Source organism: Ammospiza nelsoni, chromosome 18, assembly GCF_027579445.1.
Source record: "Ammospiza nelsoni isolate bAmmNel1 chromosome 18, bAmmNel1.pri, whole genome shotgun sequence".
Lineage (NCBI taxonomy): Eukaryota > Metazoa > Chordata > Aves > Passeriformes > Passerellidae > Ammospiza > Ammospiza nelsoni.
Window position 1 is genome coordinate 3294984 of NC_080650.1, and position 24883 is coordinate 3319866.

The following is a 24883-nucleotide window of genomic DNA, read 5'->3' on the forward strand; positions in this document are numbered from 1 at the left end:
GCCTCTGTGCCACCAACCACATCCCCACATCGACAAACAGAGGGTTTGCAGGCAACTTGACTTTAAAAAGCACATTTTAGTATAAATACTATATTTATTAAATATCTTTACAATTTATTTAAATGTATTTACAGAACTATTCCTGCATAAGTTATACCTCAGACATGAAATTCACATAATTGCCTCTTGGGTAAGCATAGATGATAGTCTCATTTTAACAGCAACAGAAAAGCATCCTCAGATACAGACTCAGATTTGCTTCATTGTTTCAGCTATCTTTGTCAGAAACTACTGCATACAGTCGGGTTCTCCACACAGCAGCTGCTCCTCCCCTGGAGAAAGGATGGAAATTCCATCACCAAATCCTCCCATCCCTGCCAGATCATCACCCCTCCCTTCTTGACTCACTTGTAACTGCCTGGTCCCAAATCTGGTTTTTGGTTTGGTTTTGTTTTCAGCCTGACGAGGACATTTAGGACTGTATGTGGCAGCTCTCCCAAAGATAGCCAGGAAAACAGCAAAACCCACAGAGCTTCTCCAATTCACCACATTCCACCCTGTCCCACCCAACAGCGATCCCGGGTTCCTGGGGGATTAAATACCCACTGATCCTGGGTTCCTCCTGTTCCTCCAGGCCCCTGCTCCCAACACAAACCACACCCCTCTGCAGCAGCTCCAAGGCTCAGCAAACACCTCTCCTGTACATTCCTCTCGTGAACATTCCCACTGACCTAACCCTAGCACGTGTTCCTGCTTCATGCATCGCTGGGAATTATTTTTGATAGGATGGGCCCTGTCCTTTCCTTCTCCAAAGATCAGTTGTGCGCAGACAGCATTAAGTTCATAGGAAAAAATCAGGTTTGATATGTTCAGAGTGCACGTCTTAAAAAAAACCCAAAACAATCAAGCATGTGATAAAAATATCAATTCTTTATAATACAGTATTGCTTTATAAACAGATGGAAAAGCTAAAAGCTTTACTGGTCTTTGGTGTGCCCGGTGAGGGAAAAACTCATGATTTGTAAATCAAAACCCAAATTTGTTCTTTATTTAAAAAAACCCAACAGGTCATGGTGTGATATGAGGCAAACGGACACAGACAGGGAGGAATTGGGGGATTCCAGACCCTCTGCCCCACACACGTCCCCAGGGAAAGCTCTGGAAAGCCGGGAAGGGGAAAGGGAGGGCTGGGGACTGTGCTGAGAGCAGAGAACAGCCCGGGGCCAGGGGGCAAAGGAAAAGAAGAATTGATCAAATCTGCTCTAATCCAGAAGCGTGCAGTAAATACTGGATAAATGTAAAGACAGCCAGAGTGGGAGAGAAAGGCCCCTCCCAAACGAGAAACAAAGCCCTGTTCTGCAGGTGAATACATTCCTCCAAGACAGCCAGAGACAGCTTGTTCAGGTTAAAAACAACAAGGACTGACAGGTTGTGCAAAGTTCTCCACCACTCACTGTTCGTGTGTCGCAAAACTAATTAATTTTTCTTCATTAATATAATCCTCCCCATACCCTCACCAAAATCCTATTTTGGTCAAGTTAGGGTAGTTAAGGCATTTTGACGAGTAATTACAAGGTGATTTAAAGTAGATATCTAACATTATGCCAATTGAGGAATAGCAGATAAATTACTGAAGAGCTCCCAAATTAATCACTTATTATAAATGAAATGCCTGTTACAAGCATGATGCACTGAAATATAGTAAAATGACATGTACATGGTACATGTTAAATGACCTTAAATAAAAGCTTGACATAGTTACGCAAATATACAGTACAAGTCCACAAAAATTCTTTAAACAAGTTGAGGTAACCTCAAACTTAAACAGTTTTAATACAATAAACCAGGTAGTAAAAATCTCCTCTTGAGAGCAGGCAAGATTCCTTACTGACCAAGTTTAACTGCACTCACCTAAACAGCAACATTACCCGACTTTTTATATATAAAAACATGGCTTTAATTTATTTCTACATACTTCTCTACCAGCAAAAAAGTTAATGAAAAACTGACCAAAAATATATATATCTTTACAGCTCTCAGCTTTCATATGAGCCTCAGGAAAGGAAAAGGAAAGCTGGCTGGAAAAGGGGGGACAAACGTGAGCTACTGTCATTGAAAAGGAAATGTCATATTGCAAAGTGGCTGTTAGATAACTGTAAACATCATTAAGGATCATTGAAACCCCTAAACTTTAGTTCAAATGAAATGTAGGCTTTGCTGATTATTCATTAAGTTTCCATTTTCGTACTCGCTGCCGCTGCCGCAGCAGAAGCAAGGAGGTGCCTGTTGGAGTCAGAAAGGATCAACTGGACTTAAACTGGTGCAGCATATTCTGTTCTACAAGCGAGAAGTGGCAATTATTAACACAAATTATGTTTGATATCAACAACAGAATCATCTACCCAAAGTGAAGACGCTCGGAGTTGAGGCTGAGCTGTTTTGTGCAACCTCCCACCGTAGCATTTACCATCATCCCACGCTGAGATGGGTTCAAATGCTGAAAGACCTCAACTGTGGCCAGCTCGGCTGTTTGAGACTGAGCTAGAAGTTTTGTTTAAAAAAAATAATAATTATCCACAGCCAAAACATCCAGAACCAGGCCCATTATGGACGAATGATCTGCAGAACTTTTAAGATCACAGTTAAGCACCTGAAATCACAAAACACATTTGCATCCATATAACTTGAACTAGGTTTGTTTGAAATCTCGTACTAGAAAAGGCTCCTAAGGCTGACACCATGGATGGCAAGAGCAGAATGTTTACAGCAGTTATAAATCTCCTGAAAACCGGAGCTCAGAAACACGAAACCTCGGCTATCACTGGAACAAGACAATGCTTTATGGAACTGGGTCTGTAACACACCCTCAACAACAGAGAACGTTCCTAGGAAAGAGAGTAATGTGCCCTCGTGCAGAGGCATTACCTACTGAGCTAGTGTGAAAGGTGCCCAACCAATCCCACTCCTTGGAAAGTCACATCTCCAACGCAGCAACGCTGTGGGATGGATCCTCCCTGTTCCACACAAGGACTAAGCTCTCAAAGACAAGCTCCAAGCCTTGAGCTTCTTTATCTCTTGCTGGCAGACCAAGACCAGTGGACTACGAGTGGTTCTTAGCAAGGGCCTCAGCTGCATGTGGGGCCAGGCTCCGGGCTCAGGAGCAGCTGGGGAGGAAGAAGGAACAATCCTGCCCGCAGGAAACCGGCCCGGGGAGCTCGGGCAGCAGCAGCACCTCAGTCTGTGTACTCGGCCACGATGGACAGAAGGACGGTGATGTCGTCTGGTTTCCCCCCTGCAATGGAAGCAAAACCCTCTTATTGCATCAAACCACAGCGGGGTGTCTGCTGCTGATCTGTGACATTCCCCAAGGAAAGCTCTTTTAAAACTGGTTTAAGTGTCCAAAACCTGGTTTGAGCAGATGCAAGCTCTGCCTTCCCTACCTCCTTTCCAAACCGAGGGGCGCAGTGACATTTAACAAAACCACTCTGCTTTTAAACTCCAGTGAGATCAAACTATGAAAAGGAGGTCAGAACCTCAAACATTGCTGGTAGCTGGCAGAGCTCAAAGCCTGTTTCCAGCAGACTCTTTAATAAATGCACAAAACACCTGACACTGCTTTGTTACATGTAAACTGCCGTGAAATCAGATCTCCTCAGGAATTTCCATTGTAAATCAAACACCTCTTTAGCATCTTCTCCAGCACTGCATTACCTCAGCTCTTCCTAAAAGCTACTTAACATTTTCAATAGTTATTTTTCAATCCTCTAACAGCCAGAGCAACACACTCAAATCCTGGAGAAATGGCCCAGAAGAGAGGTTTTGTCATGTGGGAAGTCAAACCAATCCCTTGGACTCTGGAGATCTGCAGCCTCACTACTGAGTGACTGAGCAACACAGAGCCCAGGTGTGACAGCTGATACCTGAGGAAAGGGGATTAAGGTTCTTGTAGGAAATCCTGCCCTTCTGATACAGAGATGAGAACAACTTTATTGGCAGAATTTAATTTATTTATATAAAAGTAAAAAATTGTTAGAAGAAACATGTTTGCTTGGGCTCTGAGCTCTGCCAGCTGTTTTGCCAGTACCTTTCTAAAACACAGAAGTAGAACCAGAGAGATCACTGTGGGGGTGCCAATTATGCAAGGGTTGCAAATTTCAACCAAAAAACCAATCTCAAATGTACCCAAGAGTGGGCAGAAAACAGCTGAAACACAGCAGTAAGAAGAGACCTTAAAAAAACCCAAAACAAAAAAACTGCCCTCACACAACACCACCCACACACCAAGTCATGAACAGGAGAACTGGAGAGCTCATCTCAGGCGGGATTCCTGGGGCAGGAATGCACAATCACAGTAAAACCAAACCAATCAGGGTGCTGTGTTCTCTGTGTCCCAGCTGCTTCCCCACAGGAGGCTCCTGCTCTGCCAGCCCAGGATGGCCTGTGCAGCCCTGGCGGCTTTGCCAAACCCCACACGAGCCTGGTGCTCCTCTGCCAACCTCATTCCCACTGTTCTGTTTTCCTACAGGATTCTGAACAGCAGAACTTCGCTTTGCTAAAGATCTCTCCAGGACAGCAGTGGGAGGAGAAGCTCTCACCTCTGACATTCAATCCATTGTCACAGGCAAACTGTGCAAAGGGGGACATGTACGTGGGGTCGTAGGCCAGCTCGTGGGCTTGCTCAGCAATGCTCCGTGCAGTCTGCTGGATGCTCTCGTAGTTGGAGTTCTAAATTCATGGGGGAAAAAAAGAGTTTATGCTTGTACAGAAGCCTACAGAAGTTTTTGTGCTGATCTGACCTTCCCTTGCAAACAGAGCCTTGCCCATTCTTTAGGCTTTGTAAATTGGGTTACAGCTGTGGATCTTCACAAGGGACAGCCAGACTTCAAATCCCCACCAGCAGCTCAAGGCTTGGGTTTGGAGGATTTCCAGAATTTAGAAGCTTAGAAGAATAATACTCAAAACAGACTAAACTGTGTCACCTGAAGGGAACAGGGCATTTGGCAGCTGTCCCTGCAGGCACCCTGCAAGGACCTTCCCTCCCTCCCAGGCAGGCTCAGGTGAAGAATTTCTTTTATCCTGAGTGCAAGCCCTGCACCTCTGGCTCTCTCACCCCACCTGACAGGAGCACCCTTGGGGAGAAGGGGCACTTTAAATTCAGATGAGAAAAATGCACTGAGAGCACACACACTTTTTCCAGGCTGCATTTTAAGGACTTTTTATTTCCTGTGTCAGTAATTCTGCTGCCTTCCTCCCAGGCTTTTCTCACTGCAGCCAACATGACAGACAAGCACTGCTCTTTTTGTCTGTAACCATTTTTAAATGCCTTGTCATTTCAAGAGCCTTCCCCGCAGGTTTGGGAATTAGCAGGCATTTATGTGATTAACTTTTGGCTGAACCTCTTGGGGAACGCCAGTGCCTTTCCCAAACACACCAAAAGGTGGAGCTCAGCTTTCTTCCACAAGGGAATTCCCACTCCAGGGGCCAGCCAGGACAGCCAAACTCTGCACAGACAAGGCTGTGGGGTGGCTGCAGCCCCAGTGACACATTAGGGACCTGGGAGCTGCAGGATAAGAGGAGGCCAAGTTCTCCTGACACCACGCTGTAATGCTCTTATTTGCATTTCACAGCAAATAGTTTCCTCAAGGAGTTTATACATATTGATATCTCCTTAAGTGTACTTTCCTTTCTCTAAGTAAATAGCCTGAAGCCAAATATTCTCAGCCAAAATATTTTAATGTATTCTTACTATTCAAAAAGAACATTTGTGGTCACTAATGTGGAAAAGTTGACAGGATTTTTTTTTTACAGAAGATTAGACTGAAGATTTTCACTGCATGTGCAACCCACACTTCACACAGCCCATGCTACGTCAGAATTACTGCTTAGAGAAGCTGAAAGTTATTTTAGGTGTCATCTCACCCTCAAGTAACCCAGGAGAGGCCTCTGTGTTTTCCTGTGTATCCTCTCCAACCTGCAGGTGCAGTGTGTGCCAAAGGCAGCCCCTGCTCTCTCCCCCTTCCCTTCCCTTCCCCAGCAGTCACTGCCATGGATCCAGCTGTTATTTGGGAATTTATGCCCAAGCTGCTGCTTCTGGATTCAGCCTGGATGCAGATCCAAGAGAAATCCCTCTGGGCTCAACGTCCCTTGCACTGCTCACATGGATATCACCTGAAAAGCCTTTTCAGGATACTGAGCTTTGTGGAGGGGTTTTTATACAACACAAAGGTTTCAGCTCTCAGAAGTAAAGGAAGGAACTGTAAACGTTCAGCCAGCACAAAATGTGTGAGAGTTTGAGAACACACACACACACACTCACCTTCAGCTTTTTCAACTCCTGCAGGATCATGTAGTCAGGCATGTTGTCAAACAGCCCATCTGTGGCAGTCAGGATGATGTCCCCAAGCTGGACATCGAAGGAGGTGCTGTCAGCAGCCTCAGGGCTGGGGATGGACAGAGGTTAAAGCACTGCAGCCCTCACAGACACCACACACCCTCCAACAGCACACCCACAGCCCTGCACTGCTCTCTGGGGAAGGGATAATCCCTCCCTGTGGGGCTTTAGCAGCAGCAAGGGCTGTCAGGAAAGCCCCACCACAGCCCTGGGACTGCAAACAGCTCCCACACCCAGGATTTGCACTTTAAATTCCCACATGAACAATCCTGCAAACTAGTCTGCTTCAGGAGTGTGTCTCCAAGGAAACCAGTAAGCAGAATGGCAGCTCAGGGTCCCTTCTGCTCATCTAGAAGATGTCAGAGAGTGATACTTGAAAGAACAATTCATAACAGGCCTGGCCCAAACACTTCAGGATTCTGAATCACTTTCTAATTCAATGGAATATGAAACATGGCTGGAAATCACTACCAGGAGACCAGAGGCTTTTGGAATGCTTGTGTCTAACACATTACACAACACCAAGAGCAGAAAACACCCAGTTTGGGCATGAACACTGCTGCAAAATCTGATTCTCGGAAGCAACCTAACAACAAACCTTTCATTTTTAAAGACTCTTCAGGGCTCTGTAAAAAGGAGGAATTGCTGCATCCCAGGCCACTGGGCTCTGCCAAAACACAGAGGAGCTCTTTGCTCAACTGATGTGCAGCTTCAGGGAGGCTGATGGAGTTAAGATTGCCTGCCTGTGCCCATATATAGCCAAATTCATCACTGAACTGGGCCAGCAAACAGAAAAGGGCAGGAGCAGCGTTTCACCAAGGAGCATGAGTACTAATTAACGTCAGGAGCAGAGCAGGAACCAGCAGAAAGCTGTAATCATGATTCAGAGCTCCAGTGTGGGAGCACATTTATCTTGTGCTTTCCTTATTACTGCATGACTCAGATTACTTGGCTTCCCTGACTTCCACTGGACATTATCAATTATCCTTCTGCTTTTTGTTTTTATCGCCTTCCTATGGATGACTGAGAATCTCAGAAAAATGAAAGATTTTTTTACAGCTCTGAAATTTCAAGGGATCATTTAATTTTAGTCTAACAAAGAGCTTGGATTACTGAAGGGTTCTAATTTCAGAGTCCTACCCTGGCTTCCTCTCAGCAGTTGCAGGATGAAGAAATTAAACCACACACAAGAATGGTCAGTCAGGAGTTTCAACAGCTTAACCAACACTTTCAGAAACAGCTACCTTGGATTAAAGTCTCAACTTTTACTGCATCAGCCCTGAGACTGCATAGAATCATTTAGGTTGGAAAAGACTCAAGCAGGTTGAGTCCAACACTTCAGCTGCCTGCTGCATTCCCTTTATTCCATGGCCATTCTTTGAGGATCCTGTTACCACCTCCCCATGCTCAGATGAGGATCTCACTTTAATTACTGAGACATTTTGAAAGCTGAATTTTAACACATATTTGAAAGCTGTTTATTTTTGAGTTTCTTTCATATTGCATTCACAAAGTCAGGATGGATCAGCCTGACATTCCTAAGGGAAGACACAAGAACAAGCCTGCCTTTGAAACAACTCATTTCTGTGAACAGATTGTCCTTTCCTCATACTCTCATTCCCAGCTTGGTGTTCTGCCAAACAGTTTTTTTGCTGGTTTTGGTCAAATACAATATGCTGCTGGAAACAGCAAGTTGGAAACACAAGTTACAGTCACATGTCCCTCTGCTCTATTCTTCAAGTACTTGCAACCTCAGTGCCAAGATATCTAAATTAGCTACTCCAAACAGTCCCCAGGGAGCACGGGCAGGGATTGGAACAAAGGTCTGCTGGGGAACCCAGCCTTGCCCACACTACAGCTCTAGTGGGTGACATCTTCCCATGGATCAGAACAAGCCCATGGCTGTGGGAATAAGGCACCATGAACAGAGCAATAAATCCAGAGTGTGCAAGAGGTACAAAGTTAAGTACAAGGTGAGAAATGTTCATGGTACCCAGAGAGGGAGGGGGGCAGCTGCAGGACCTGACTGGGTAAGTGTTTATATCCTATGAGGTACAGAAGAGCCCCACGGCAGCAAAACTGCAGCTTTTTGCACAGATTAAAAATTAAAATTCCTCTTCCCCCTTACCTGTCACTCAAGACAACTCCTTCTGCCTCTGGTGGAGCTATGGACAGCTGGAAGGGAGTGTTGAAGTAATGCTGCTGCTCGTCGGAGCGATGGACGACCTCTCCCCCTCTGACCACCAGGAACCCAGAATCTCCCAAGTTGGCCGTGTGTAAACGATGACTTGACCTGTCCAGCACTACTATACAAGCTGTGCTGCTCCCTGCAAACACAGCACTGCAGTCAGCCCACAGAAACTGCTTGTTCTATCTCTGATCTGACCAACAGTTCAATTATTACAACATTCATCAAAGCTTAAAAGGCAGAGAAATGGAAATACTCAACAATAGCAGAATTAATATAAAATAAAACCAGCAAAATGCTAGAAATCTTTGCAATACAAACTATGATTTTTGTGTAGAATTTACTCTTCCTGCTTTGATTTTGGTAAACACATAATGCTGACAAATACCTGGTTTTGTTTGGCTTTATTTACAGTTTTCCATCCCAACATGTGTCAGCACATTCTGCTATAGGACCGGATTTACAGAACTCACATAAAATACTGAAATTCCAAAATCATGGAGATAACAGAATTCTAGTAGCATCCATACAATGCTAGGAGCTCTCCACACAGTTTCACTCAGCTGTAAATAAACCACACCAAGTAAAGAACTGTTTGCAATTAAGTATTAGGCCCTGCTGCATTTCTCTGCTCAGAACATGAAACGCCTTTCCTCCCAGCCTGGCTCTGCAGAGCTTGCTTCAGGTTTAAAAATAATAATCCTGTCCATCTTCAGCACACCAACCCTACAAGTTTAAGAAAACAAATGTTTCAGAGACAAATAAAATCCCAAATTAAAGTAATAGCAGAAAAATGATGTCAATTGTGCTTGGAACTATCCCAGCCATGCCTGAGGGCACTGAGGAATTCTCCATTCATTCACTGGGAAGCAGCTGTGCTTGGTTGCAAGCCACAAAAATGCTGTATTGCAAAGAAACCCAAAGTCCTTCATTCTGCAAACAGGACAGGACAGCACAGCCACCAAAAGACCTTTCAGTCCCCAAGAGGGGGAAATATGGGGCAGAAGTGCTGTAGCTCTATCACCAGCTCATGAACTCTTCACCTCCGGCCCTCATGTTCCTCCAGCAGGGTTTTCCAAGCACAGCTCCATGCTGGACAGACCACAGGCTTGCAGTGAGCAGAGCTCAGGATCAGGCTTGCTAGTGCACAAGTCCAGCTGGCTCCAGGCATTGCCTGTTCCAGACAATTCCCTGGCTAATACACAGAGTTCCCTGCGATGCACTTGCCCTGAATCTGCTCTCCAGTGAGCACAGAGCACCTTCCCTGTCCTTAATAAATGTTAAGTCAAAGCAGGATCTCTGGAAAAAAATCTGATTTTCCATGTGACAGTGTCCAAAACTGTGCTGCAACACAAGAGTGATTAAATAAATGGCACAGTTTCCTCCCATTTCAGTTTTATTTTACATTATTTGCTGCATTCAATCCTGATGAACCAAGCATCCAGGATTAAAACACAACAGCAAGGAGAAGTTATTGCCCAATGAATCCTCCTTAATGAAGTTTTCTCCTGTCCCTTTATTTTAAATAAACTCTAAATGCTCATTGCTGTGGTAATTCCAGGGTTTTATTCCTCCTTCTAAAAATACTGTTCTCAGTTAAAGGAGAAACACTAAGGATCATTAGTTTCAAATTCTAACTCTATTAGCAGAGTGTAACCAGGAGGCCATGTGTGGAATTCAGATCTTGTGACTCAGCACACGCTGCTTTTCAGCACTGCAAAGGTCAGGCCCAGCCTCCAAAGGCACAGGGAGAGCTCCTGCCAGTGCCCCACTTTGGAGCTCACTTACAGCTACACCTGCTTTGCACAAACAAGCACCATTCAACACCCCAAACCCTAATGTAATTACTGACCTCTGCTATTTCTGTGACACTTAAGGTCACTCCTGAGGTTCCAACCTATTCTTTAGGGGTATAATGCCAGAACATCTGCTCCCAGCTCAGCAGACAGTTAAATATAGCTCACACAGCACTGCTCTGGCACAGCAGCTTAAGGTCAGGTGAGCTGTGCACACTTTGTGCAGGGCAAACACTTTCTTGGAGCAGAGGAGGTCTCATGTCCTTTAGGGAAGTGTCCCCCTGGCAGAGCTGCCAGCTGAGGCTGAGGGTGGCCCCTCTATCTGCTCCCAGTCCCCAGGCTGCTGAATGCCCTGTGTCCCATCAATGCTGACACAGAGTATGTGAGGCATCTGCTTCAGCTGGCTTTCAGAAAGATCTGTAATGAATCCCCCCACAAAGTTTATAAAAATAATGCTACCAGAGATTGTATGATATCAACTACCCAAGTCAAGCAACTGGGGTTGAGTCCACTGGACATAAAAGGCAACAGGAGCAGAGTAAGGCCAGAAATGAGCAGAACTACATCCAATTATGCTCAGAAAATATTTCTCCTTGCATAGCTGAAGCAGAAAGCTGCAGCCAGTACCACAAAGAGTTTTCAGCAGAGAACAGTTATTTATACATATAAAATACAGAGTGAGTACATGTGCAGTGTGTTCCACTGCAGAACTCGCTCTGCAAACTCTGGTGAATTCACCCTTCCCACAGAAAGCCTTTTATTTTATATATAAATACACACACATCAACACTCCCTGCATTACTAAATTCATTAAAACAGTTTTAGAGAAAATAAGGGTGCCACCAAGGCGACTGCATTGCTATGCCTTCAGTTAATGAAGAGAAGTTAACTCTGCAGATTTGCTGCAGACAATGACAAGAGATCCAAGCATCCTCCAGAAAGCCCATGTGTAACACACAACCCTGACTGCAGTGACATCTTTTTGGTGTCTTACCAAGCAAAGGGACTTTGTTCTGCAGCAGCTCACAATAGCCTGCAGTGAGAATTCCAACAGGATTGCTCGGAACAAACCGTCCTTCCTTCACCAAACGCTCACACGTCCGCATCAGAGTCCCTGAGAACTGAGAAGGGTCCACCCCGTAGTCTCTCCAGCCACCAACACCATCTGCCACCCCTGCAAGGAAACACAAAACCACAGTTACCTCCACACAAATGCTTTCCAAAACAAGGGGGTTCATTATTTGCATCACTCATGATATTTAGTGACTAAAATGTAGGACATGGCACCTGCCTGGAAAACATTATAAATTTCTGAGTATTTTGAAGGTAACTTCTGATATGAGCTCCCCAACAAATCTCCAAATATAATCTGAACTGCTGAGAGGAAGGCAGAAGTCTAATGCTGAGAATGAGGAAGATGGGGATTCAATCCCATTAACCTCTCATCAGTCCATTATTCGCTTCAAAAGTGAAGGTCAACATTTTAGCTAGTACAGAATGACACAGAAACTCTTCCTGCTATTCAGCAGCACAGTTTTTTCTCAGACAACCTCCTCATATGACGGACAATGATTTCTATTTGGTGTTCTCAATTTCTGTAGAAAATAAATCTCCATTTTACAAGTGTTTTCTAAAATCCATGTAACCAACACAATGCTGGGACCTACCCCTTTCAAGTAGAGTTTGTTGCCTACAGCTTCAGCCAAGCAAGAGAATGAAAACTGACTGTGATCCAGAGAATTTCCAGTTATTCAAAACAACCTGGATATCAGAAAATTAGACCAATTCTGCCAAAGCCTGGGAAGCTTCTAAGCAACAGGGAAAACAGTGACTGTGGTCATGGAAAGGGGGTGATCACAGGGAGGTGAGCAGCACACATTTTCTGCTGCTCATTTGGTTCAAGAACTTTGAACTTCTTCCAATTGCCTAAATGATAAAAGCAAAACGCTGCTGAAGGTATTATTTGAGATTAGAATGCTACTATGTGGAAATTTTTCCCAAAATCTTTTTGATCCTCAGCAGGGGACCAACCATTTAAAACAGAAATTTTCAAAACATAGTAAAGCTGAAATATGTTCATGATAAAAGCACAAAAAGTGAATTTCATGCTCAGACTGTGCTGAAGGACAGTCTCCTCAGGAAAAAACTCCACTATGATCAAAGGCATGAAAATGTGAGTGAGAAGACAAAAGCCAATTTCCTCATCTCCCAGTGCCCTTCACACGGGACACGGCTGAAACTGAGCTGGAAGGTTTAGAGCCGACCTTGGCGTGAACTGTAATCTGCCAGGAGGTTGTGGCCAGACTCTGAACAGCCCATCAACATTAATCAGATTTCTCCCTAAAATAGTGCACAACCTTTCGGACACCTGCTTTGTCCCTGTGCCTCCTCAGAAGAATGTTACAGGAATGCAGATCCCTGCACTCACCTCTTTGAGCAGTCCCTGGGAGGAAGCTCATGTAAAAGCACCCAGCATTCCCAGAAATGACTTTTCTACTCCTCAAGAACAGATTAATCCTCTCCCTACAGGTCTCACCACCTCAGGTTAATACTGGATTAACTCTTTGCTTTCTGCTGCCACACAGACAAGGCTAGAACAAGAGATCATAAAGGAAAGGTTCTAGAGCTGGAACACGAAACAGAAATTCAGGTTAAATGATGGAGCTTCAGGTGAAGTTACCAGATAAACATTTGTTTTCCTGCCTTTTAAAATGAAGAGAGTCCAGATGTATTTCTGCACTGCTTCCCTCCCAACAGGGTTAATGCAATGAAAAGATGTTTGACAAATGCTGCCCAAAGCTCTTGGCTCCCAAGGCTTGCAGAGAAAGCTCAGCAGAAGTTACAGAGTTCCCTCAAGCAATCCAGAAAATCCTTTCAGATCAGAGTTGGGAAACCCTGACACACAAACACTGCAGCTTTAGCACAGAGCACCAGAAAGCCACCACAGCAAGCACCTGAGAAGGTCAATCATCAAAACCCATTCCATTTTTAAAGGAAAAACGAGCACACCATCTGCCTTTCTTTGTTCATCTCCTACTCCAGGCAGGAAATGTGAATCCACAATCATGGCAGCACCTTCATACCCTCTGCTGAGCCAGGCACTGCCTTTGTCTGTCTGCCTTCCTGTCTGCTTTCTATAAACAGCTTTAAGTAGGTTCTGCCAGTGCCTCCCAAAGCCATCACCCTCTGCATCCCCCACAGCTCCTCTGGCTGTGCCTGGCACCACAGCTGAGAGGAGAGAGGGTCTGACCCCACAGCACAGCACAGCACAGCACAGCACAGCACAGCACAGCACAGCTCTGCTGCCTCCCCAGCCCACCCCACACAGACACAACCCTGCCCTGGGGCTCCTTCCTGGGGCACCTCCACACCCCCCAGCAGACACCAACTCTATTTCTTGGCCTTGCCCCAGCTGGAAAAGGTTGGGCTTTAGAAAGGGTTGGGGCAAGACCTTTAAATCATCCTGTCCAACCTTCAATGTGGTTTTAAAATAAACCCAGCAGCCTCATGTTCTGCAATCTCTGTAAACTGAGCAGCTTCACCTGGGAAAGGAATATGTGACTTTGAAATAGTTTGAGTAAACTGCTACTGAAAAAGATGAAATATAAATAGGAATAAAGCTTAAGTAAACTTTGTGCTATTTGGTACACAGCAAACAAGGAGTGAAACTGTTTCAAACTCCAGATATAGCAAAAACTAAAAACTCAGCCTTGATTAATACCAGGTTTTCCCTCTGTCAGCAAAAGAAAATTCAAAGGTGTTGCTATTGGCAGGATCCCTCCCAAGGAATAATGCCAAGCTCTGTTTATATATAATACCTTTGCTTTCATCCAAGAAGAAAATAAGGTATATATTCAAAATAATGACCTTTCCAACAAACACTGAGGCTTTCCTTTGAGCCATAAACCATTGAGTTCCAGTATTAACCATGTTAAAAATCAGAAATCACAGGACATTTAAAACAAAATGCATGGCTGAGAATTGCTGAAACTGAACTGTACACAAACCAGTGTAGAGTTTTTTTCATTCATGCCATTCAGTAAATGAGAAAATTTTATACAAAGAACATTTCTGTGGCTATTCCTTGTTCAAGCCCATGCAGAAATTACACAAGCATCCACGTGACAGGGCAATGCCTGCAGCCAGATGAACCACCACTGTAAATAAAGCAATTGAAAATTTCACAATAAATTACTTCAAAAGAATAAATACTTCTCAAGTCTTTAACTGTATTACAAAGATCTTTCAGAATCTGAGTTAACACTCCACTACATTGCCTTGTGCTGGAAAATACAGAAATATGCCTGCCTGATAAAATACTTGCTGCAATCCAAAACTTGTCTTTTTCCAGCTCCTCAAAGACTCAGAATATCAAAATCTCTCTCAGAGAAACACCTGTCAGGCAGTTACAGGACAAAGCACAAATGACTGATGCTGCAGCACTGAAACTGAGCCAGGGAAGATGCTGGTGGTGAAACTTGTTAAAGCTGATTTCAAAATGCTAAAAGCACCTGGGATAAGATTCCAGCTGAAATGCAAATGTGAAGCTGTTCTGCCTGCCAGCACAGGAGCTCCCTGCAGAAGCCCAGGGCAAACCAGGCAGTGCTGAAAGCAGCAATATCTGCTTTTCACCACTCACTGGTGTGAGTGAGACCCAGGTGTTCTCCTGGCTCCCAGCAAATATAAACTAAACAGCCTGGAAGTTCATAACAAAGCCCTGATACTGATCAAGCCCTGTTTAATATAAATAATGTTATGAGGGGCAGTTCTGGTTAGCTGGCAAATTAACCTGCCCATGGGCAGAGTCCAAAACCACCACCCTGTCCCAAAAACCTCTTGAGAGCTGGACATTTTGAAATATTGCATCAGCCAAGAATAAAAATCACACAAAGCAGCAGGCAGGCACAAGTGTGTCAGCAGGAGCTGCCTTTGCATGCAACCACAATTCACTTTCTAAGGCACTCAGCACATCCTACTGAACTTTCAATTTCTTGAGATCCTTACCTGAAATAGCAATGAATCACTGCTAAAAGAACATCAAAAGGATATATTTATAACTGAATTTTGCATCAAATATGGAGGCTCAAATGGTAAAAAATGTGCAATGAGTTGCACCACACGAATCTGAAATGTAGCACCTAGTATTTGTCAACATCAGAAGTGAGATAAAATGATAAGATTTCTTATCAGTGGTGGGGTAAATCACACCTAGACAGGTTCTACATCCAAACCAAGTTCAATGCCCAAAGCCAGCAGTGACCCTCAGCAGCTTCCCTGGATCTGGTAGAGCTGAGGGGTGTCTGCCCCCCTCAAGGGTTTGACAAAGAAATAACCCAGTTAGATACAAATCCCTGAGGACAGATGGTGTGTGACTGCTAACAAGTTACAGAAGGGAAGGTTACTTATTCACACTGGTACAGTAAAACTTAAACTACCCTTGCATGAAAATAGAAAGGTTCTGGAAGAGTAACTGGGTAAGTGACAACAAGGAGCAAAAAGCAAAGGCAAAGTGAGCAATGATGAAGGAGAAACAGGGAACTGGAGACATTAAATTGTGCATCAACTCACAGAAGAAAGCAGCAGTTCCTTCTATCTGTTTTCCCCTCCCACTACAGCATACTTGTTCATGAAGCAGATTTTTACCAGGAAAATTTCCTCCCTATTCTATTGAAGCCTGAGAATTCACTCAGTGCAGGAGAACACTGAACTATAAATTATTTCTGCAGGCTTTATAAAAAATCCCCTAGTGACAACTACCTCAAGGTGTTCAGGGGCTGTGGAGCTGCTGAGGAAGGGCAGGTGCTGGGGGCAGACCCTGAAATCAATCCCTGCCAACCACAGCAAAGAGCAGCAGATTTTCCAATGCTTCCTATGCACAGGGATGATGAACCCTCACCCCCTGCACTGAGCTCAGCTTTGCTTATTTCCCTCTGATTTCTCATAAAACCTGCTCTTCCTTCAGGCCAAGATCTGTATGAATGGAAAACTGGCTGCCATCAGAAAGCATCAATTACATTTACAGTTAAAACCAGTGTTCAACTGGAAATTCTGACCTCAGTACTTGTGTGCAATGTCCTTGCAGAAGCTGAGGGAAAGAAGAATAACCAGATATGAGTTTCATTCTCAGAGGTTACATCCAATGCTGCTCCAGAGCAGCTCTGCTGACACAAAGTCAGCCTGTGACTGCTCATGGGGTGGCCCTCAGTCTGCAGTGTCCCTACAAATCCAGCACTGATGCTCCCAGGTTAAACAGAAAATTTCCTGTGAGCTGTTGCAGGCTCAGACTGGTGTGCAGCTGTGCAGAGCTCTGCTCCAGGCTCCCTGAGCCCTCCCAGCAGTGGGTGAAAGGTGACTCCGAGGGAGGAGGGCGACTCTCGGCTCCTTCAGTGTGATAAGTTGTGATAAGGCAGCAATCTCTTTAATAGGTATGATACCAAATCAACCACTTAACACAGTCCTCTGTGACCTTCAGGCTTCCAAGGAAGGATCCCTCCCTCCTCTACAGCTGCCAGAACAACCTCGACCTTTCACCCACAAATCCTTTGAGGTGCTGAAGTTTACTTTTCCTGATGGCACTACCAATAATCCAGGGCTTTGTCACTCTGCAGCTTTACCTCCCTCCTATGCAGGCTGCTGATAACATTTTCAAACCACGTGCAGCTCCTTTCGCTTTAGAGCAGCTGCCCTGCAGCACCCAGACACTCCAAAAACTTTAAAAATCAAAGATGTGCAGCAAACAGAACAACTGTCAAATTTTAACTCTGCAGTGAACACACAGTTTCCTGCAGCCAGTCAGTTTTTCCTTACTCCAGGGGACAGGAATAGTTTGGAAGAGTCAAGTCCCAGTGGCCACAGGCAGAGCTGTGCCCAGCACAGACATTGTATAAGTGATGCTGTCACGGGATGCACTGGCTGCTGCAATGTTTCAATAATGACTCACACAACAGCTCGGAAAATCCATAAAAACAGCAAAGACATCGGGAGCCTGATATGGCCACAACAAGCAAGGAAAGGCAGATCCCCAAATTAAGGAAAAAAATTATCACCCACATGTGACACCTCAACATTTCTAGAGGTGAAAACCTTGGCTTTAACTCTTACTTTTGATAATTTATTGAAATTGTTTAGGTTAATTTTTCAAATTTGGCTCGTTTCCTATGTAGTAAAAATCCTACTTGCATGCTAATGAGAAAAGACAGAGGTGTCAGTTTTGGTTTTCAGCTCTGAAAAAAACAGGATTTCTGTCCTCAAAAGTTCCAAAGGCATCACACATTAAGCAGTACAGAACAGCTCCCAAATCTCTGTGAGAGATTTCAATATCTGAGCATCTGAACACCCCAGACACTGGCAGTGAATGCACAGAAAAGCACATCGTTGTACAAGCAGCAGAGAAAGGAAACAGGCTGGATTGTAAAGCTCTGGAGATTAACATTAGCAGTAAAGCCATTTCCTTTCCTTAGGGTGATCCCTAAGGAAAAACTCCTGTTCTGAGCCTCTCATTTCTGCCTGTGCTCAGAATGGGAAGAAAACATGCAAAATTGACAATTATGCTCCAGATAAAAGCAAAAATGAGGATTCCAGCACACCAGTAACAGGCCTTGTCGAGCCTTGAACAACTATGGGAGGACTGAAAAGAACCTGCACCTTCATCAGCCTTCTGCTGATCTTACTGTGAAAGGACCAAGCTCAGACTAAAGACACTGCTCAACATTCAGCCTTTGAACTGCACAGCACACTGACAACAAAAGAAGTGTTTAGCATTTTGATTCTGCTATAAACACACTGCCAGGCCAACTCTTGTTTGACCTAAGAAAATGAATCCCCAAGCACTCATGCCAAGCGGCTGGGAGTATTCCCTCACTGCTCCACCACACCCAAGCCATCCCACACGGGCAGGCTGTGCACAGGGCACTGGCACACAGCAATGCACATTCATCATCTGCCTTTGGCTCTGAACACTCCTCACTCCAAGGGGCACACCTGGGATTTACTGTGGCAAGGGCTCACTTTGCCTCAAACCACGTCAGCCTCGTCCCTAAATGTCCAAAAATGAAGTTTGGAACCCAACAGTGCAGCTCAGGGAGTTTGGTTGAGGTGCAGAGTTTGGTACTGAGGTAGCACAAAATTTAGGAGGGGCTTAAAAAAAATAATGAGGAACCTCAGAATTGTGATGGGAATAAGAGGAATTGAGGGCAGGAAAACTCTGGTGGTGCTGAAAGTGTCTCTGCAGCAGTGCAAAAGGGCTGGATGAAAAAGCAGAGATGCAGAAACTGGAGAAAACCACCATGTCTGTAAACCTAGGAGCTACAGATGAAGATGAAAGAGCACCAAGCTAGAAGCATCAAAACCCACCTGAACATTCTGCAGAAAGTACAGAGACTTTGGGTTTTAAAAAAGCAATAAAGAACTGACATAAAAATAGCTTTAGCAGGGGAGAAATCCCCAAATCAAACAAATCAACAGACTTTCTGTTTAAATTATTTGGTTCTTGGTACTTAAGACATCCTGGGTCAGCTGCCCTCTCTGCTGTTTGATCCTTAAGTGGAGCTACAATTCTGTTTGTTTCCAAGTTGTCATGAAAATTAATGCAAAGACCAACTTAGAAATGCAACCCTCTGTTGATTCCAGCAGGAACACAAGACAAACTGTAGGTCCACATACAGTAATTACCAAATATGGCCAAAACCCCATAAAGACCATCAAATAGGGCTAAATCTGTCTCTTGCCCACACAAAGAGTCCACTTCAAAGTACAGGAGATCCTGCATTTCTCTTAAGGGCAAACAGCAATTGCTCAGCTATTTATCAGTGCTGGTCTAGCATGAATTTTAAAGGCAGCCAGGGTTAGTCACATGCTAAAGGAAGGGTGTCCAACAGCTAATTCTAATCCCAAAAAGTTTATCTGGAAGAGGCACCACAGAGAAGATGATGAGTGTCTGAAATGCACCCACCAACCTTCCACACCTTGAGAGCTGTGGCATTACTCTTACAGTAACAGCTTCTCTAAGAACAAGCAGCAATAACTGTTACCTAGCACCAACTTGCAGCTTCCTGAGGAAAACCTCTGGGCTCTGGCAAATGGCAACCAAGTTACAACGACAGCGCCAGACTGCAGAGCCACCAGCCACTTCCACAGCATGAGACAGCACAGGGCACCGGTATTTTAAACCCACCGGTTTAAAATACACAAATGCAAAAACAAAAACAAGAAAACCAAAACAAAAAAAAAAAAAAAAACACGGACAGGGGCAGGGAGGAGGAAGCTTTTTTTTAAGTGTCAAAGTTTTGGTAAAAATTTGCTTCTGGTAGTTACACCACGACTAACTTGTGCAGAGTGTCAGAGCCAAATTCAACCTTGAGTACACAGGAGAAAGGTCAAAGCACTGTCAAAAGCAGTGTTGCTCATAGTCTGAAGATTCTATCGATTCTCCATAATTACTCACTCTTCTAAAATTTGAACCCTTAAGATTCATTTCGCCAGTGATTCAAAACCAGAGAGGGCAATCAGGCCAGAACAAACAACGAAACTGAAGTTTGACATTTGATTCCAGTCTCAATGTCACTCTGCCTTTCACTTGACAAGGACATTGCACGCGTTAAAATCAGGAAGTGCCTGTTCGAGTGATCTTGTCTGTTTAAATGCAATGCATGTACATGGGGCTCGGGTTTTAAAGAAAGACAGAAAGCGAAACGCACTGGGAGCTGTTTCTCTAAGTTCTGGAGCCACCAGGCCTTACAGACACCCACAGGTGAGACGCCAGGCTGGGCCCGGACACCCGGCACACACAATCCCCCATGCCAAAGGCGGGCAGAGCTGCAACAAAGAGCCCGACAGCTTCCTTGGGAAGCTGAAAAAGCGAACTCACGGTGACACTGACAGGCAGCAGCGGCTCCTTTGTCTGAGCCCCGGCGCCGAGGCGCTCGCCATGTGCAGCTCCGGGAAGGAGGGGGGGTCACACCGCGAGGGCGCAGCCGCCTCAGCCCCCGGCCCGGCCACTTACCCAGCACATCGGCGGTGCGGTGCCGCGCCACGAAACAGGCGTCATCCCCGTAGCACATGCCTTTCTTGAGGATGCCCTTGCGGAAATCTTTGCCGAAGCCACAGCTGGCCGTCACCAGGCTGTAGTCGCGGGAGTCCGTCTGCGACAGGCCGCCCAGGACCGCCCGCGCCACCAGCCTGCCGTAGGAGAGCACCGAGAACATGGCGTGGGGCGCCCAGCAGCCGAGCGCCAGGAACGCGGGGAGCCACCGGCGCAGCCGCCTCCTGCCCGCCGAGCGCCAGCCGCAGGGCGCCAGCCTTCCTTCCCCTGCCCGCGGGCCCGCGCCGCCGCCGCCGCTCCGAGCCCTGCCCGCCGCGGAGCCTCGTCCCTCCGGCCGCGGCCGCGGTTCACCGGCCCGCGCCGCCCCTCACGCTGCCCCTCACGGCCGGGCTCGCCGGCAGCGCCCCCGCCTTCCGCGCCACCCTCCCCGCCCCCCGAGGGGGGCCGTGCCAGCTCCCCGCTGCCCGCGGAGCTCTCGGGGCTCGCTCCGGGCTCGCTCCGGGCTCGCTCCCCGCCGCCCGCGGTGCCCGGTCAGAGCCGCCCGCGCCGCCCCCCGCGCCCCGCCGCCCGCCGCCGCCGCCATCTTCGCCGCGCGTGCTGAGGTGAGGTGAGGGCCCCGACGCTGGGCGGGGCGCGCGGCCGGCCCCGCCCCCTCCCCGCCTCCCGGCGCGCCTGCGCGGTAGCGGCGCGCGGCCGCCCCCCATTGGCTCTCCGCCCCGGCTCATTTGCATGTTGCGGGACAATAACAGCGGGCGGCTCCCGGCAGCCCCCGCGGCGCCGAGCGGGGTCCGCGCCCCCGCCCCCGCCGGGCCCCGGCCGCAATTAACGCCATTAACGCAATTAATGAACGCTCTCACAGCGGGCACAGCGCGGCTGCGCATAACCCACATACTTGCCCTCCACGCCCCGCGTGTCTCGCGTGCTCCGAATAACTGGCGGGGAGTCGCTGGCCGGCGGTGCCCCGTGCCTGCTGAGGACGGTTATGTGAGTCACGGAGCGGGGCCGGCTTTGGTTCGTTCCGAGCGGGACTCGCCCGGTTCTGCCCGGCTCGGAGCGGCCGCGGACACCGCCAGCTCTGCAAACCCGTGCAAGGCTGGCGGTTAATCCATTTTGGCTAACGAACGTGAAATGCCAAACAAAAGCCTCACGAGAGGGGTGTGTTGTGCAGTCATGGCTCCAACCCCATAAAAGCACGGTGATTGTAGCTGAGAGTGACACAAAGCGCTCAGCTGGACACCTTCAACAGCAACGACTTGAAGGCATCAATGCTGCAGAGACCCAAAAAGACCCAATTCCTCATTTTCTGCTGCTCGTGGGTGTGCATACAATGGGTTTGTCCTCTTGGAAGTTCCCAGCAGGTTGCTCTGCAAATTCGTTTAATTCTCTGGGTACAGGCACGAGAGGCTGCTGCCATTTCCATAACCCGGGACAACAAACAGTGGAGGTGTAAATACAGCAGGGGAAGGTGTGAAACCTGCCCCACGAGCTGCCTGCGGTGAAAGGAAGAGCTCTGTGCCACCACCCACCACAGAACGCTGCTGAAGCACCCTCATTATCACAGGCAGGTGTTGTGTCCCTGAGCACCTTGTCAGAGACAAGGGAGCTCCTGCCCCTCTTACACTGCTAAAGGCTTTGAGCAAAGTGTGAGAATTATCCAGCTAGAGCCGAAATTGTACCCAAACTTACTTAAAAAAATTAAAAATCCTCGTGTTAGAACAGAGAGAAAGGGGTGAACAGGAGGAGCAGCCCAGGCCCAGAGTGGTGGGTTAGGGAATGGCTGCACAGCTCAATGTGCCAAGGTGCTGGAGATAAGGGAGTGCTGCTGCCAGGGTGTGAGGCACTGAGAGGAGCTACCTTGTTTGTCTGCTCTCACACCCTCCTTTATCAGCAAAGGGAAGCTCATATTTGCAGAGCTTCCCCCACACAATCATTCCTTCCCTTCCTTGAGTCTCATTCTTCCTCTTCCTCATCCAGGTCCTGTCTCGTTCCAGCCCAGCCTGGCCTGACCCTCGTTCTGTGCTGCTCAGGCTGGTGCAAGGTGACCTGCCCTGCATTCCCTGGCTGTGCTGCTCAGCCTGGGATCCCCCCAGCTAAAGCTCAGTTCTCCTTGCCTCAATGCTGAGTTTTCCAGGGCTGAAGGGTTCTCTCCGTGCCACTTTGCCCAGCAGCCATGTCTCAAACACTGAGGAACATCGTGAGCTCAGGGCTGACAGACTCATTTGGCAGAGCACCACTCTGTGCTTCCCTAATGCTCCAAGCCAGGGCACACCAGGAGCTCTTCACACTCCTCCATCCTTGAGAATCTTTCAAACAGCCTCCCTGGGGGAGTGCTGGAGTCACAACCCCTTGAAGAGCTCAAAAAATGAGTAGATGTGGCACTTTGTGACACATGGGGGTATTTGGTCAAAGGTTGGGCTTGATCTTGGAAGTCTTTTTCAATCTTAATGATCCCATGATCCTACCCCAGGTCACCCACTCAAGTCTGTCCAGACAGCCAGACAACCTCAAAATGTACATGGTAATTAGTAACCTTTGATGAACTCTGTCACTCCTGCACGAGGACGTTGTGCCCAGACAAAAAAAACTGCTCCTGGTTTTCATTCAGAGGATCTCTGAGCTCCTGTGACACAAAAGCCCAACTATTTTTACTAAAATGCTTCAGAGCTGGTTTTCAGCACTGTTCAGTGTCAGTGTGGGTAGTTCTCCCTGTAAATCCCTCCCAGCCATGCCCTGCTGCCTTCCTCAGTGTTATTCTTGTACCCTGAGAGTCGATACCCTGCCAAGTGATATTTGTTTAAAATTCCCCAATGCACAAATTTGGCACCAAAACCGGACCAAAGGGCATCCCCCTGGTTACTGCAGCTGGGTGGAATCTTCCCACCTCAAAGTCCAAGATCTATTTACATCAGCTCACTTAAGCTGCAAAAACAGAATGAACTCTTCCTGCTAGGCTTGTCCAGACCAATAAATGCACTGGGGAGTGCAAAGCAGAAGTGCTGCACAAATTAATCAGCTGCTGAAGGCACAAGCAGGTTTCCAGCTTGTTTTAAAACTGATTCAGTGGGAGCTGACGTCAATCCTCCCTCCCAAGTATGTGAGCCCTGAGACTGGAGTGTGATAAATGCTACCTGTAATGCCATCTGCTGTACAGGCTGCCCCAGCTCATCACTATTTATTTATTTAAGGGCTAATCTTGTGCTAGACCAAAATGCAGTTTATTTCAGCCTGGTTTGACTTTGTTTGGACTCTAATCCCGAATGCCTGTCCACTTGGACTTGTAAAGTGATCTGTCATAGGGCAAACCTTGTGTTAGCCCTGGAAAGATGAAGTTCAAGACAGCACAGTTGGATTAAAAAGAAAACTAATGTGAGAAGGACCCAGTGAGGCTTCCCATGTGAGGAGTCAGAAATCACCAACAGGAATCACAGAATGGTTTGGAAGGGACCTCAAAGACCATCTCATTCCACCCCGTGCCATGGGAAGGAACACTTCCCACCATCCCAGGTTGCTCCAGCCTGGCCTTGGACACTTCCAGGGATGGGCCAGTCACAGCTTCCATAATGCTTAAATGCACATCAGAATCTTGCTGCTGAGACTGTAACTGAAACAGTCATAGAGTACATCCCTGAACATGTTTCTGAATAAACAGGAATCTACTGCCTCTCAAATTGCTTCAATTTTCATTTTATAGGACCTCCCACATAAGGATCACAGTGCCCTTTTTAATTATTAATTAGCTCATGTTGACAGGATAAATTAGATGGAGAACAAGCATTGTGTATTGATGTCCTGATCTTATCCTACACACTTGGAGTTGCTCTTTGGAACCTGTTTCAGAAGTCCAATACCAGGGTGAGTTTTGTGGTGGGGAGTTTTTCAAATGGTTTTTCTTAGATGTCTTGCCTTTCTCTGCATGACAAAGGTGGGTTTTTTCCTATTACAGCAAGTATTTTAAGTGGATTTAGGTGAACTGTTGCTGTGAGTGAAGCCCTAAAGAAAAAAAGGTCACGAGAAAACCAAGATTAATTCCATCCTACTTTGCTTTTGAACAGTTGCCCACTTCTATTCCATTTCAATGGTAGATGCAGTAAGAATTAATACCTCTTTATTCATCCAGCTCCTGCCCACATTCATCCAGGGTGCAATCTGTGCTTTCACATTTCAGCAAGGCTTGCTTTTCATCTTGGAGTCTGGTCCCCTGTGCACCATCAGCTTTGCCAAGTAATTCCTGATGCAAGAAGAATGTATTAAATTCTGTTTTCCCCTGTGCAATGCCATCAACTCTTTTTTACTGATTTTGGGCCAATTCCCTATTTTTCTTTTTTTAATGCGTGGCTTTCCAGGAGCTTTTCCCAAACCACCTTTGTGGGTTACACTTGGCCCACAACACCTGAACCGTTCCCGTGGCTCTGAGGGGGCACCGACCCCTCACCACCGCCGGGCTGTTCCTGAGGGCGCTGAGTGGCACA

The 24883-nt window shown here is 46.6% G+C and overlaps 1 protein-coding gene and 1 long non-coding RNA gene across 2 annotated transcripts; both read right to left on the minus strand.

Moving 5' to 3' along the window:
• Positions 1 to 74: 74 nt before the first annotated feature.
• Positions 75 to 20738, minus strand: PPTC7 (protein phosphatase targeting COQ7). Its single transcript, XM_059484999.1, has 6 exons — positions 20376 to 20738; positions 11370 to 11549; positions 8520 to 8718; positions 6317 to 6440; positions 4596 to 4725; positions 75 to 3292 (listed from the first exon to the last, which is right to left on the minus strand). Exons 1-6 carry the CDS (start codon positions 20575 to 20577, stop codon positions 3234 to 3236), a joined length of 894 nt encoding a protein of 297 aa, XP_059340982.1. The 5' UTR covers positions 20578 to 20738; the 3' UTR covers positions 75 to 3233.
• A 3344-nt stretch (positions 20739 to 24082) lies between these two features.
• LOC132081254 (uncharacterized) lies at positions 24083 to 24834 on the minus strand. The gene is made up of 2 exons (XR_009419661.1): positions 24516 to 24834; positions 24083 to 24404 (listed from the first exon to the last, which is right to left on the minus strand). It is a non-coding gene; the product is annotated as an uncharacterized LOC132081254 (long non-coding RNA).
• Positions 24835 to 24883: the final 49 nt, after the last annotated feature.

Bases quoted from the DNA above. Each gene is read 5' to 3' on its own strand.
- PPTC7 (XM_059484999.1), bottom strand. From the start codon at position 20,577: ATGTTCTCGGTGCTCTCCTACGGCAGGCTGGTGGCGCGGGCGGTCCTG. The intron at 6,441-8,519 runs GTAAGGGGGAAG...GTCCATCCCCAG, and splicing joins GGAGTTGTCTTGAGTGACAG to CCCTGAGGCTGCTGACAGCA. The intron at 3,293-4,595 runs GTGAGAGCTTCT...CTTCCATTGCAG, and splicing joins CAATGGATTGAATGTCAGAG to GGGGGAAACCAGACGACATC.